The sequence below is a fragment of the Gadus chalcogrammus genome, chromosome 13, assembly GCF_026213295.1.
Source record: "Gadus chalcogrammus isolate NIFS_2021 chromosome 13, NIFS_Gcha_1.0, whole genome shotgun sequence".
NCBI classification, from domain to species: Eukaryota; Metazoa; Chordata; class Actinopteri; order Gadiformes; family Gadidae; genus Gadus; species Gadus chalcogrammus.
In genome coordinates, this window is record NC_079424.1 from 10188020 (window position 1) to 10203862 (window position 15843).

Below are 15843 nucleotides of genomic sequence, written 5' to 3' on the forward strand. Positions count from 1 at the left end.
TGATTATGTATTTTATGTCTAGACCCCCCTATGTTTCCTCCCCCAAACCCCTCCACAAGCTCTTATGTTGCTTTCCCTGAAGGCTTCCGTTACAGTATAGGGAATATATAATATATACTGCAGCCACACACACACACACACACACACACACACACACACACACACACACACACACACACACACACACACACACACACACACACGCTACCCCAGTCCCACCCACCCCCCATCGGTCGGGGAAGGGGGGGGGTCTTGTATTACCATCGCAGTGAAAAATCGAAGGTGCCGTGTGTGAGAAATGAGGGGGATAGGAGACGGTAATTCTAGTCTTATTATCATAACCCACTGTACACCCTAATGATCCTTTGATGATTAATTCATTACACATGACAATACGCCGTAATGCTTCCCGAACACACAACCCCCAGACTCATTTATGCGTCGCCTCCCGTTTCAGGGAGAAAACAAATAGTGAGCTTTCTTTAACGCGCCCAAATGCTCCGTTTGCGGCTCATTTGCATTCACACAAATGTGGCCCGGGTTTGCCGCAACAGACGACCGGGGTGTGAGATGCAGGTGTGAAGGAACGAGCAGTAAATAAACAGAACAGACAGTAAACAAACAGAACCATTCTAGAAACAATTCTTTGTCTTTTCCGGCGAGTCTGTTGTCCCCCCCCCCCCCCCCCCCCCCCCCCGCCCCCTCCCCCCTCGGAGACTGTTTTCCATAGCATCCCCCTTCGGATTTCAACCAAAACCAAAAAATAGGAAGCAAAAAAACAAATCTCCCAACATGCAGTGGGGCCTCCCCCCTGCTGCCCTCCATTGGCTGGGGGCTTGGCTAATGATCAGACCCCCACACCCCCCCCCCCTTCCCTGTGGGCCACCCACACCTTATATCCACACACCCATAGCCCCCCCACCTTACCCTGCCCCTCTGTCCCACCCCTAGCCTTGCTGATCCGGGGTAGGTGTGGGCCCGTCTGCCGGGGTATTAGCCGCAGGGCAGCAGATGGTCCAGAGGCCCCCTTGGGTAACCACCACCGAGGCTTCTATCCGGGACCCCCATCCTACGTACACACGCACGCACGCACGCGCACACACACACACACTCACACACCACACGCACGCACAACCGCGCCACCGCCGTCCCTCTTCTGCCCCTGCCACTTACCTCCCTGGATATCCTCGGACACCTAATCTGTGACTTTGTGACCTCTCTAACCCACCCCCTCCACCGCCACCACCACCACCACCACCACCAATCTAAAACACTAATCCTCTGTAGCAACAACACTGATTAGCTCAGCTGGTAAAGGGCGTGGCGCGCTACAATGTCAGCTCATGGCTAATTCAGCTCCCCCGAGTCCCCCGCTCCCCGCGTGGCTTTCTCCTGTGCGGATTCATTTCACGTCGGACGGGGGACAGGTATCCTCGTCTTCATGGCCGAGGCATTTGATATCGAGCACATGGGGCCCCCCGGATTATCTCATACGAAGTCGTGTATGAATTGTGAAATTGTGGTGCTTTTTTTTTTTTTTTTACTGGGCACTCTTCTGGTGAGCTCACGTAATGAAGCCTGGAGATTAATTAGAGTTGACCCAGAGACGGGCAAAGCCAAGCCGTATAAAGATATGAACCTGGACGGTGATTAAATCCTATTGGAAGGGCTGATCTAATACAGAATCAGAGTGATGTCATGGTTTAATGACGTTACAGCTACGGGAGGTTGTATCTTTTGCTCACTGCCAACCCAACCCCCACCCCCTCCAACCCCCGTTCGAAATGGGGCTTACCCAGGGATGCCTGACCCGGTTGTTATTAAAAGAAACAGGTTCCCATGCAACGGGGCCAAGACACTCGGCAACATCCATACACCCATTCCCAGATACACAACTCGAATCACTACACCATATTAATACATCAGGCAGTGTGAACATTCCCATTTAGGTGCATATTCAATGCACCAAATGTGTTTCATTAGCATAGCTAGCATCCACCTGTATACCGCATCAGCATTGTTTTGTTTGTTCATTAACTTTCAGATTTTTTTCCCCTCGATCCACACTCACGCACACAGCGTCAATTCCTTGTATCCATCCCAAAACACACATACACACACCACCCCTTTTTATTTACTCAACTGATTAGGTTGTGGCCCCTGTCTTTTAAAAAATGCTATAGATTTACATAGCGGCATTCATCTAATTAGTAAACCCCCTATTTTACTTTAAGGGATTGCGGAGATTGAAACGGAATATCGCCTAAGGGCATGATGGCTCCTTAATTAAATATTTTCATATACTTTTTCCACATTTCTTTGCCCCAACCCATTTATTAAAGAGAGACTGCATAGTCTAGCAATGAACTATGGATTAAATATATATGAGACAATATGACGCACCTTTTATAGCCGGGTTAATTTGGCACAGGCAATGGCTGGATGATTTGTTGTATGATTGTTGTACCTCATAAACTCATTTAATTCCTATATAAAGAGGTAAACGTGTACTAAAATAAACCAAGGTCTTACATGAAAAGATTCATTTTATTGTGGAGATGACAGTAAATGACTTGTAAAGACAAAGAAAGACTTTGAAAAAAAGAGAAACAAGTAAAACCTTTTTAAAAGGTTTTGGAAAGACACGAGGGAAAGTGAAATGAGTTAAGTTCAGTTTTAAATTAATCCGAACCGGCCCTGGGAATTGTACCATTGAAACAATCACGTCGTCACAAGGAAACAGCTGCATATTATCGTCCATCACCCTCCTCTTTCCATCCAAGGAAATACTCAAGGACAAGGATACAATATGCCTGAGGGCCATTTCAATTATATGGCTGTTTCTAAAAATGAATGGGATACAATAAATAATTTGTTGAACCAAGTGCCGGGGTGTGAAACACACCTTACAAGAACAAGAGGGGACGCTAGCCCAGCACTCTGGGACAGCCCAAGAAGGAGGGAATCAAAGCCCATTGTTTAGGCGAGGACCTTAAAAGAAAACTGCCATTACGGCACTAAAGGTAGTCGGGCTCAATTAGCATGTGAATATGGGCCGATTAAATTAGCATTATCGGCGTGGCCAAACGGATTGCGGCTCTTTCGTATGCCTCTGAGGGGAAACGCAGAGTGCTTCAAGCAGGAAGAGCATAGTAACAGAGATGTCCACATCTATGTGGTCCTTTTGAAACCGTAGATTTGTCTTTACATTTTATCCTCGCTGGGCTCCTCAGAAATGGTTACACTCAAAGCTATAGGAATTGCATTTCTACATCATTTCTTTGTCATTGTATTTTTATACTGCGGTTGGGAGGCTGTCAGCGCAGTAACTAGTCGTTAACTCGGGCCAAGGGCGCACACCGGGGGGTTGTCAGACGGGGCCTGTGGCTGATTGTAGGTGACTTGCATGATCCGTTCATGAAGGGGCTCTCTGCCTTCTCTAAAGGCCCCGCAACACATGAGGTTGGGGGTTGCTGATATTTTTTCCGTATCAAAGTCACCAGCACACTAACGAGCTTGATTTCCCCATGAATAAAAGATAAAAGTCTGATAAAAGGAGAGTGGGGGGGGGGGGGGATTATTCATGGTGTCTGTGGGCACATGTGTACGTTTGGCTTCTGTGCTGTTGTGAGCCACCCGCTGCACGTTATAATCCCTGTCTTGGTCATCTGGTCCTCTCGGCTGGTGTTCTGTGTTTCAAATGATCAAGGCATCGATGTTTTGACACCCCGCATGAAAAAAAGAAAGGCTCTTTGTGATGCTAAAAAGAAGCTACCACTGCTCCGAGTTTTGCTAACAAACGGCAAACCGAGCATGCGCGATGCGCTAACGCCGCCGTGTTCATTTGTCTTGCATTGACGTTGTGCCATTTGCGTATTTGTTCAGCGCAAAGACTCTCCAATCTATCTCCACCCGATTGGAGACGCGACCGATAAGAAAAAAAACAGCTTCACAGTGATACAGCCCTGTTTTTTCCTTTTTTTCAGAGGCATTGCAACCTATGCTAACCAAACCCACCACAGCCCTAATCACTTTCCCTCCATTTGTAGGCTACATTGACAAATGCCCCACTTGCTCTGGTGCGGGATTAAGAGGCCTGTTATTTCCTTAGCTGCCCGTTCCTCATTCCAAATGGACAGCTTCTCTCAGCACAATGCTAAATTGGTCAATTAAAGTGATGGTGGGATTGAATTAAGCTGCAGCCTCTGATCTCACTCGAATGCAGCGGTTCTTGGCTGGAAATGATCGCTTAAAGAGCGCACCTAACAAACGAGCCGTTCTAATTGATCCCAATGAATCTACGTCGGGTTTGATTGATTCCTATGTGGCTCCGTTTCCGAGCTGAAGAGTTAAGGCCGTGCAAGGTTTTTTGTTCTATCGCAAGCGGTTGAAGGTATAGCTCCATCTTTACACGGGTTAAAACGCACTAGAGAGAGCTTGTCAGGAGCGTGGCGGTATCGAGTCCAGACAGATGCGTGAATTTATTCGTGGCAGATGCTGTTGAATATAAATCAGCCTGTAAATTGAACATCTCTCGTTGTTCTTTTCATGCAAGGGTCCACACTCTGTCTTTGTATTGACTAGCTCCGTTTCATAATTTTGATCTTAAGCATATGTTTTCTCAAGCGAAAAAAGGACTTATCAAGCAAACAATAAAATAAAAAGGCATAAAATTAGCAATTGTTTTTCATTCATTGCTTGATTTTTTTCATTGCTTTTTTCATTTAATTGATCATTGATGGAAGGGCCTTCATTCTGCTGCCTTGCTCTCCTTCGCAGGTGTCCTTCATACCGTTAGTGAAAGAAAGACACTAATACACAATCATTTCAAATCCGCCCTCAACAACCAAACCTTTGTTACCTTTCGCTCTTGCAAGTCACCCATACAGAGCCCCACTGGCTAAACCAGCCCTTACCCCGTCTCCCTCCATCTCTCCCCCCAACCCCCTCTCCCACAATGCCAGCCGTCTCCTCCTCTCCCTGGGTAATCCAACTACGTTTGATCTCTCTATCGCTCACTCTCTCTATTTCACTCTAGTTCACCCCCACCCTCCCCCCACCCCCCTCCCCCCAAGTGTCTTGGGTCCGATGCTCTGTTGCCTCAGCCCTGGAGCCTGTGTGTGAGCAGGTGAATTTAAAAGGGTGGAACGCTCTTAGTTGGGGACACATGAAAGAGAGCCGTGGACAAAGAACAGAGGTCTCTCTGGCTCTAGCTCTCACTATCTCTCTTTCAGGGAGGGGGGGGGGGGTAAAAGAAGAGGCCTGATGGGCCCGATGGGGTGGGGAGGATGACAGTGGAGGTATAGAGAGAGCTCAGGGTGTTGAAATATATATGCAGGACTAGGCAGATTGTGAGGGCGATCATTGTGTGAATGCAGAGCCCGTCGTTTCGGACTCCTCACTAGGGATCGGAGTGATGAATGGGACGGCAAGGGGAGATATTTGAAAGATGGGGCGGGCGCATTGTGATCAAACGAGCGAGACGGGCCGAGAGAGAGTGAGGGCTTTACAAGCAGAATGGAAAAGTGCAGATTGAGACGGTGAATGATACATCGAGTGATGTCCGCAGGTCGAAACAATCTTAGCGGAAAGAAACAAAGACAAGTTGTACATTTGCAGAACGTTTGATATAATGCGAAATGATTCCAAAAATGTATTTGCTTGGCAGGCGACTTAGTTGCTTGCAAAAAACATTTTTCCGTTGGGGAAGATGCATCACATGCCGCTTCTGCTATCCTGCGCCACAGTGCTCGTGTTGGGCCTGGTTTGAATAGAGAGGCAGCAATCCCCACCTGCCAGAACCGCTTTATCTGTTTGTCCTGACAAATATCTCCTCCATCTTTCTCCCCAATCAGTTTTGTATTTGACTTCACAACCACCGTGCATAATGCGATGAAACGACCCAGTCTAGCTCTGATGCGTTCTAAATGTCTCTCTAACCCTCCCTCTCTCTCCCTCCCTCCCCTTCGTCGTCCCCACTTCAGCTGCCTGTCCTGTGTGAACGGGTCGTACCCGTGTCACTGGTGCAAGTACCGCCACATGTGCACGCAGAACGTCAACGACTGCTCCTTCCAGGAGGGCCGCGTCAACATCTCTGAGGTGAGTGCTACTTTCTGCCCCCTGAATGTACTTTCTGCCCCCCCACACGCAGACACACATCCCCCCAGCCCCCCCCCCCCCCCCCCCCCCCCCCCCCTGTCGGCTTGTGTTGGCGTGCTGTGCGTCTGCTTGCCTGTGCGCGAGATAGCAGCGTTGGCAAGTTGACAACAGCTTGTGTAGTGTGCAGCGGTAATTCTGTCTTGGCCCATAAGGCTATAAGCAGGCCTGGATGAATGAGGCGCTATGGGAATACTGCCTTGTTCCGCGCGGCGCCATCGTCGCATTAGCATAAAGGCTAATATCAATCGGGCCGAGTGGCGGATGCAGCAGGCAAGGCATAACAAGTGTTTGTCAACTGTCAGAGTGTACACCAGAAGGCAGTGATGGTGTACACATTGAAACACACACACACATGTACACACACACTCAGATTGTTTATGCAAATGTTGAGGTTTTTCTCTCTCTACTTTTCTCGCACTCCAAAAATTAAGGCACACATAAATGATCAAATTCACACGCATACAGACAGCGCAAAGCAACCTTTTTGCTGTTTTATGAATGTACTGTTCCCCGCCGCTTCCCTTAATGACTGATTCTCGTGTTCAATCTTGTGTTTTATTAGCACCACATGCACAAACATACAACAAACACCACCACAAGCTCTCTCTTTACCCGTCTCTCTCTCCCTCTCTCCCTCTCTGTCTCGGTCTTTGACTTCGCCAGTCTCACTACCTCTCTTGCTCTCTATGTCCGTGGATTGCATCCCCCTGGGTCGATTGGCTGTTGCCCTTTATTAATTGGTCAGCCTATTATCGTATTACGGTCTTCTATATCACTGGAATAAACCGGCAGCACGATTGTAAGCCTAGCCACTCTGGTAAGCAGTTAGCATGCTTATAGTACCCCCTGGACCCCATCCAGAGCAGCACAGAGTCTTTGCTCTCACAGCCTCACAGAGCTAGCTGATCTGGGCTGCCATGATCCAAGAGGCAGTCCGGATCAGCTGGCTAGCATGGAGGGTAAGTAGGTGGAAATACTGGCTCCTGTAAATGCTGAAATACAGGAGGACTAACGAAGGGATGCCAAGGGTCTCCAGAGAATATACATCGGCACAGTGCACCATGGGAAATATCCCAATCGTGTTGATATTGTGCAGCGTGTCATGTTGCCATGGTTTCCCTCGTCTCCGATGGCGTCTCTTGAGGGACCGGTTCTCAGCAGCAGGAGAGGGTTAAAGGAGACAAAGTTAGAGAGCCAGAGAGAGAATGTGACATTGTGAGATCCTGCCTGCCACACTCTTTATGCACGCACACACACCCATGCACACACACGCATGCGCACACACATCCTATCTGTCTGTCATGCACAATTACATTAAAATGACAACGTGACCAAACACACCCCCACACACACACACACACACACATTTACAGCAGTTCATCATTGTCGTCCGTGCTGACGTACGCGTTGGTCATGCCCTCACTGGTCCAACGAACAGAGCTCCTCATGCAAGGTACTGTCTCTCGCTCTCGCTTTCTCGCCCTCTCGCTTTCTCTCTCTCTCATTGAATGAGGGAAAAGTATGTGCTCCCTCTTCCTTGAGACCTTAAGGAGTTGTGAGTTTCATGGTGTGTTTTCTACAGTTATGTCCTCCATCAGTAGAAATCTTGTAAAAGTGAAGGTGGAAGAGTTCCTTTGAACCACTTTGTGTTTGTTCGTTCTATTTCACTCTCTTCTGAATTTGCTTTTACTTTATCTTTCGCTTTCTCTGTTCTGGTCTCTCTCTCTCTCCCTGCCTGTCCTTCATCTTGTGCACCATATTCATTCAATGGTTTCTTACATTCCTGTACTCTCCTCAAATCAGTGCGTCTCTTTACCTTTCTTTCTTTCGATGACTTTCTGTTTCTCATCTGCTCTCATGCCATGTATTGAAGGAGCAGTAAGCAAGATTTGTATGAAGTTACCACAAACCGACAAAGACATATGTAAAGACACAAAAGAAAACAAACCTCTGCACTAATCCCCTCCCACTAAATGATGTCCTTTCATGCCTGCACAGATCTGTATAAGTCATCTTCATAGATGATCTTCCTGGTTAATAGCTGCAAGACCAGCCCTTCCAGATTCTTGCTAGGAGGGTTGAACAATGTTTGACAGCCTGCTGCCAAGTCGTGAGCAGAATGACGTTTCTTTTAAGAACATTGAATTTACAGATAGCTTCTTGAAAGCTATGTTCGTAATTTGATATTTTTTACTGACTTATTGTGCAGACATTTTGCCTACTGCTCCTTAAACAGGCATATGTGATCGAACACAGCGACCGCGCAGACGCTGTATCTCAGACGTCAGTAGGTTCTTGCTTTAAGGGCATTTTCCGTAATCGCCCTGTTGACGCAAGCGAAAAAACATGGACATGGGAATAAGACCAACCAACTTCCAGGTGTTTCTAAAAGCATATGATGAACCAAGCCGTGACCCACGATTCTATAATCGAATGCTGGCGAAATGGAAAGCGGTGAACACGAGTGTGTGTCCGCATCTTGAACCATTTCGCTGACTGATTCTCTGGTAATAGTTTACGTGTTTTGTTTCCCTCTGCGGCTGCTCTGGGTTCAGTAAGAATCGGCCCTGGTGTGACTCATGCCGTGGGCTTTGATTTCCACACAGACATCCCTCCCTCTGCAATCAATACGCTGCTTAGCCTGATTGGGATTCTCAGTTTGCTTCTCCCGTCGCTCGTAGGAGGACTCTCTCGTTTGCGCTTTCTCTCTTCATGTCGTTTTTGTTGCTGTAAGTGCATGTTTTCTTGTGTCAATCAAAGTTCAGGTGGCGTACTCGGTCCGCCCTGTGGTAATTACCACACAAAGACCTCAAGCAATGCAAAGAGACACACAGATGCACTCCCGCGCACTAGCACACAGACACATACCCCCTCATCATTGGCAGTAACAGTGGAACAGTGATTGCAGATCCACTTATGGAAATCCTGATGCATCTCTAGGATATGAATTGTTACATTCTTGTGTAAATAAAGAGCACAATTGTCACAATATGCTTCATGGCCAGAAACCAGCTCAGTGTGGACTTAATCTTCAATTAGACTGCAGCTACACAGCCACAAACTTGATTGGCCATGTATTGTCAGGCATTTGCTCCCTAACTGACACACTATTTGCAAAGGCTGTCTGTCTGTCTGACTGTCTAACTCACAGACTCTTGTGCCAGTGGTGTGACACTGTAGAACTCAGTTTACCATGGCCGGGTACACACACACATTGTAGGTCAGTGTCGCTGAACGTGAAGGGCTTGGTGTTGTCTTGTGTTAGATCACTGTGTGTGTGTGAGACCTTTGCGTGGCTGTCATTGGTTCTTATCTGGACGAAGCCCAGCTGACAGTTCTGAAGAAGAGGTGCTGGGGGAGGCAGGGGCATTATTTAGTCAGTCCACTGCTTTCCCGCTCTTCTCTATCCTCCCATCATCTGTTTTCTCTCTTTCTGCACTGCTTTTGTTGCGTCCTCCCCTCTGTCTCGCTCATCAGCTCGTTCCATCCTTGCCTATATCCTTGCATCTACAAGCACACCTAGCATCTCTCTCTCTCTCTCTCTCTCTCGCGCTCTCGCTCTCGCTCTCGCTCTCGCTCTCTCTCTCTCTCTATTAACCATGGCAGCTAGCGAAGCAGAGGAGAAGTTGTAATGTGGACCAGATGTAGAATGGGAGGGGCCATCCAGGAAATGTTTTTTGGCCATCACGTGAAGTATGTAATGCTCTCTGGGAGAACAACACAATTTAACCAGCCAAAGTCGTCCATTGAGCGGAAGATTAGTGAAGGGAGGCCACAGGGTGGGGGTGAGGTCAGTCAGGTTGCCAGATAGATCCCAGCGGTTCACTGTCACAAACTCCCACAGTGAACTTTTCAAGGAGTGCTTGGCCCTCGTCGAGAAGAGTCAGTATTCACCTCTGGGACATCATGTGCTTTTAGTCATGCACGCACGCACACAGACATAGACACACAAAAACACACACGCACATACATGAATATCTTCTGTATTTGGTCATTGATAATAACCAACGGTGCATGAGAATGCGACCTGCAACCAAAGAGACGTATAATTATATAAAGGGTTTCCAAAATCTAGTTTGGACGTAGTTCAGATGTGCAATATCACATTGCCCTGCTTATCGTGTGTGTGTGTGTGTGTGTGTGTGTGTGTGTGTGTGTGTGTGTGTGTGTGTGTGTGTGTGTGTGTGTGTGTGTGTGTGTGTGTGTGTGTGTGTGTGTGTGTGTCTCACATGTTCTCAAGGAGGAAGGTGGGGAATAAGGGAGAGAGAGATTTGGCGTGTTTCTCTGTCTCTCTCTGTCTGAGATATTGACTATTTCTAACCAAACTGTCCCACAGCCTATCTTCTACACCCCTCCGTTGCTGCCCTTGTTTTCTCCTTTAGTTTTGACATGATACAGAGTGCCTAGGGCAGGACATATGCAAACACACACGCACACACACAGAAGAAAAGGAACGAAAGATTTCCTAGCTGAAAATTTGAAAGCAGCACCTGGCAACCAGCATTAATCCCGCCAAGAGAAGGCAGGGAATGCTTAAAATTGTTTCCGTTCTAGAAAGAACTGCCTTGGCCAACAGAAGACTGCACATCTTCCCTTTCAGAAGTAAGCCACTGAGCCTGATGTATAGCATCCAAGGACAGCCTCGGATTCATATTGACTGAAAAAGGAATACAATGGGAAGTAATGTTGCTTATATGGCGCGTGTTACATTACATGTACATTTTAAGGGCAATTTGAGCTCTCTCATTGGAAGATAGCCTAATTGGTGAAAGAGGAAGAAAACAAGTTTAAGCTGAAATGACATTGAAAGAGCTTTTATGAGGCAGTTGAGCTGTATGTGAAGAAGAGGACAAATTCCATGCAGGGCTGTGTTATTCTCGCTGTAATCCTCTGCCAATCAGAAAAGGCCTGCACATTGTGCGTGTAGGTCATTTGAGCATAAGCAACACCCAAATGTAAAGCACTAATTTAAAGGCTGCGATGCATGCATATGGTCTTGTGCCCTTACCAACACGCGCATATGGAATATTGTGACATGATGGATTAGTGTGTGTGTGTGTGTGTGTGTGTGTGTGTGTGTGTGTGTGTGTGTGTGTGTGTGTGTGTGTGTGTGTGTGTGTGTGTGTGTGTGTGTGTGTGTGTGTGTGTGTGTGTGCATGTGCGTGCATTTTTCTGTGTGTGTGTGTGTGTGAGTCAAGTCACATGTCCCGGTGGTTTAATTATTCAGGCTGTATTAAATCTTCATTTCCACAACCCTCACTGTCTGCCTGCCTAATGGAGAATACAGATGAATATTGCATTCTTACCACCAACCGTGTATGCGTTTGGAGAAAAGTACGAGATAGAGCGCATGAAACGGAGAGAACAGGGGGGGAAAGATTTATGCAGAGTCACTGAGAGAAAGAGTGATGAAGATGGATAGAAATGTGAATATGTTTGCTCTGAATAAGTAAGCTCCGAGTTGGAATAAAAGAGTTAGGATGAAAAAGCAATGAGGGGAAGAGCAAGAGGCAGAAATGGAGGAAGTCAAACAGGGAGAGACTGCCAGCAAGGTGGAACAGAGAGGCGGGGAAGAAATACACGAGGAAGGATTCCTGTGTATGGTGTTTACATTATGGGCTACCTCATACAAGGCCAAACAGCTTGCTGTCATGGCAACTCCCTCCCTACAAGCCGTTACGATGCCTCGGCCCATTATCCATACGAGCAGTGATCGAAATGAATCCAATTAACCCCATTACGTATACAGGCTCTTTGTCCGGAGACATTTATGTTTTTCATAACCATGCACAATATAGTATTGATTGGATTTGTTTTGATGTAATTCATTTGTACTACTCTGGATTATTTTATTTTCGTCTCCATTGAGTGGACATGAAGGTCCCCTTTGAAGGTATAGTTCCTGGGGGGACAGGGGGGGACGTGTTGATGTCAATTGGGGAAATATGCATCCCGGGAGTCGCTGCTGAACCCTAACAAGAGGGGCTCTTTGTGCTGCTCGACTGGCGAACAGTCGAGCAGTTTTTTACAGTATTCTTTTTGGGATTATGCTGTTTTTACTACAGTGCACATATAGTGTTGACATAGTCATTCTGTACGAGTCACATAAAACTAACTAGGGGCATGAATTAAGTTCTTACAATTGGTTGTTCTATGCGTCTTTGTTGACTAATGCTTTGATGCCATGGTGCACAGTGCAATAAAATATATACACCAAATTGTCGTTCATTTCCTAACAAACGTCAACTTCGGTTTGACACGCACCATTCCCATGGTGCCCCGCTGTGCCGGTACCCACAATGCAGCAGTGGTATCCACGAGGTGGCGAGGAGATAAGGCTCCTCGGCTCTCTCTCTTGAAACGAGGGGGGTGTGTTCCGAGGGCTGGTGAGAGGGACAGGGTGTGATGGCTGCTGACGTATCTGGGTTAAATTATAGACTGGTGGCATGGACGGCTGTTGTTCTTACTACTTGTTTTTGGTTTGGCGTTGACAAGTATCCATAAGGTAAAAAAAAAACTGAATGGCAAGATGTATAGTTGTACATACATTTGTGTGTGTGTATATATATATCTCTCATATTTCTCCATGCTGCATTGTTTTACAGCATCTCGTTGTCTGTGACTCGGGAATAAACCCTGTATGTTTGACAGCTTCCTTGTATGTTACCAATGAGGGATTGGAAGATGCCATAATCATATGCAAGTCTGGAAACATCAAAGCTGTGTGTGATTGTGCGTGTGTGTTTGTGTGTGACAGAACATATATCTTTGATGGGAGCATTCCCACTCGCCCCCTTCGTAAAGCCTTCATAATCAACACTGAATAACATTCTTACACACACGCACACACTCCCCAGCATCCTTTTCAGAATTCCAATTCTTGTCTCTCTCTCTCGCTCTCTCTCTCTCTCTCTCTCTTTCTCGCTCGCTCATAGTGTGAGCAAGGTGAGTGGGCGGACAATCTCCCAGTCCCTTTCAAGGTCCACTGTACCCTTTCCTCCAGCTGCCTCCGTGTTCCTCTGCATCTTGTTTCCTTATTAAGTCCTTCCACTCTTTCTTCTCCTCCTCAAAGCCTCTCGCTCCCATCTTACTCTTTTTTGTTCAACTTGTCTCCCTCTGTCTCGCTAGCTCCTCTCTGTGTCCCTGGCGCTCCATCTCATTTCCACTGTAAACGCTTTCTGATTGGTCACAGCCGTTTTCCTCCTGACTTCTGCCTGCTAATGAGCCTGGCGCGCACAAACGCACACACGCACGCCTTACACACACGCGCACACACACTTTCTTTTTCTCTCTCTCGTGATCCACTCGCTCGCTCGCTCGCTCGCTCACTCACTCACTCACTCACTCACTCACTCACTCACTCACTCACTCACTCACTCACTCACTCACTCACTCACTCACTCACTCACTCACTCACTCACTCACTCACTCAAAGCATTGGCAATCACTCACTCAAAGCAACAGCAATCCCTGCTCAGTTGACCATACACGGGATCTCCTCTGCCCCTTCCCGTTGCACCAGGACTCCTACACAAGAATACCTCACTGGCGCGATCAACATTTTGATCTCATTTCCCCCATCCAACCGTTTGTTCTCTGCAGCATGCTTTAGGAGCGTATGCATTAGATTCTATAATGGGGGGATTGGGGGGGGCTGGTGTCATTGAAATCAGGCCACTCGCTCTTCCGATAAGCGTCTCCAACAACCCGCCCCGCGCGGCTGCTGACACTACGTCGATATCATGCGCTCTTTCGCCACCATACAATATGTATGAAGTCACATTAGCGTAAGGTAGTAGAATCAACCCAATGACATGTCTGTAGCTGCCCTCTTTAATATTTCATGTGTGATGATTCGGGGGAGGGGGTAGGGTGCATAATAACAGGGTGCTTAGCAAAAATGTTTTAGATCGGACAACTTCTGGTCAAAAGGCCACACAGGGCTCTGTGATAATGTTTAATGTCGGACCACCGCTGTGGCAAAGCCTGGATCAGGGAGAGGCAGGTAGACGAGCAATGTCGTGTGTGTGTGTGTGTGTGTGTGTGTGTGTGTGTGTGTGTGTGTGTGTGTGTGTGTGTGTGTGTGTGTGTGTGTGTGTGTGTGTGTGTGTGTGTGTGTGTGTGTGTGTGTGTGTGTGTGCTGAAGGGGAATGGGGTGGGTCATTTGTGCTAGTGAGGCTAAGATATTCCCTCTATATTCACCCTACTCAGGTCCATGACAGACACACTCATACACACACACACACGCATGCATCCTCTCATCCAACTCCTCAGTGACCAAACCATGAACAGCCACCTCCCCTCTCCCCCACCTCCCACTCTGCCCATCCAACCCCCCTGGTGTCCCCACTGCTCCCCCGGATTGCTTTACTTCATTATTTAACGTGTTATTCTCCCCCACCCCGCCCCCACCCACACACACACACACACACACACACACACACACACACACACACACACACACACACACACACACACACACACACACACACACACACACACACACACACACACACACACACACACACACACACACACACACACACACACACATCAGGACCTCCCCTCCCTCCCTGATCTACAGTCCTCACATCACAGAGCTGGTAATTAATTATGGATGGACTGTGGGAAGTTATGGTGTGGGGGTTGGGGGGGAGGGTCTGTCTTTAGTTAAAAACAAAAGAGGTCCAGAATCCTCATTGAGAATGCATGGTGTTTTTGGAGCTTTATTAATTTATATCTTGTCAGCCGTACGATGATCAGGCCCTCTGAAGTCTGTTTGGCTTTTGGAGACAGTTATTTATTTATATGAGTCATTTTATCTGTCTCTCTCGTTCCACTTTCCTTTTTTTCCTATTTTTTTTTAATTCCCTTGCCTTCATCATTTCCACGTGCATGGGATGTGCATGGTCACACACACACACACACACACCCGCACACACATGCACATGCACACACAGGCACACACGTGCACACAGACACACAGATACACACACACGCACACACAACGGCACATACACAGGCACGCAATCTGCTCAACCAACTCATTATCTTCTCTGGGCGGATGTTAAAAGGTGTTTGCTCACCTGCGAATAAAGATTATCTTATCCGCCCATTTCTTTCCCCATTTTCTTTCCACGGAGCGTGAGCTAGGGGGGGGGGGGGGGGTGGTGAATCTGCAGCGTGGCATCAGACATCAGAGTGAATGGCAAATGAGGGAGGGGGTATTTCTGAAAGCGCGGCTGACCTAGAATGACAGCTGCACGCCAGGGAGGAGGTGCGTGGCGGCGCCCCATCAGCCAGCTCAATCACCCGGGCGTCTGCCACCACAATGTTGCGCCCCAATTTAGGTCAAAGTCCCACCGAAACAGTCACATCGTTGGCACTGAACGACAGCACAGCGACGGCTCGTTTGCAGCCTGTGTGACACGGTGCCAAAGCACGGGAAACATCAAATAGAAAACGGGTTGTTGAGTGAAAGAAATAACTTTATTGACATTTTTCGTGTTGACAGTGAGCTGAGTTTTGTGATGAGCGACTTTGTCTTCAGAGTTGAAAGTACCGCACACACCTACACGTGTTGTCTGCGTCTAATGTGTGTGTGGATGGTAATGGGTAGGACCCTCGTTGTGAGGAGGTAGTGCCTGTAGGCCTGCACAGCCAGCAGGGAGAAACAGAGGTAAG

General features: G+C 47.6%; 1 protein-coding gene across 3 annotated transcripts in view; it reads left to right on the forward strand.

Annotated features, from left to right (window-relative positions):
• The window catches only part of LOC130402559 (plexin-A1-like), a 172561-nt gene that overhangs the window by 91799 nt on the left and 64919 nt on the right, over positions 1 to 15843 (forward strand). For all 3 annotated transcript variants that reach the window (XM_056606771.1, XM_056606773.1, XM_056606772.1), the window contains exon 9: positions 5985 to 6099. In XM_056606771.1, the coding sequence (XP_056462746.1) occupies positions 5985 to 6099 (115 nt within the window). The remainder of the gene's footprint in view (positions 1 to 5984; positions 6100 to 15843) is intronic.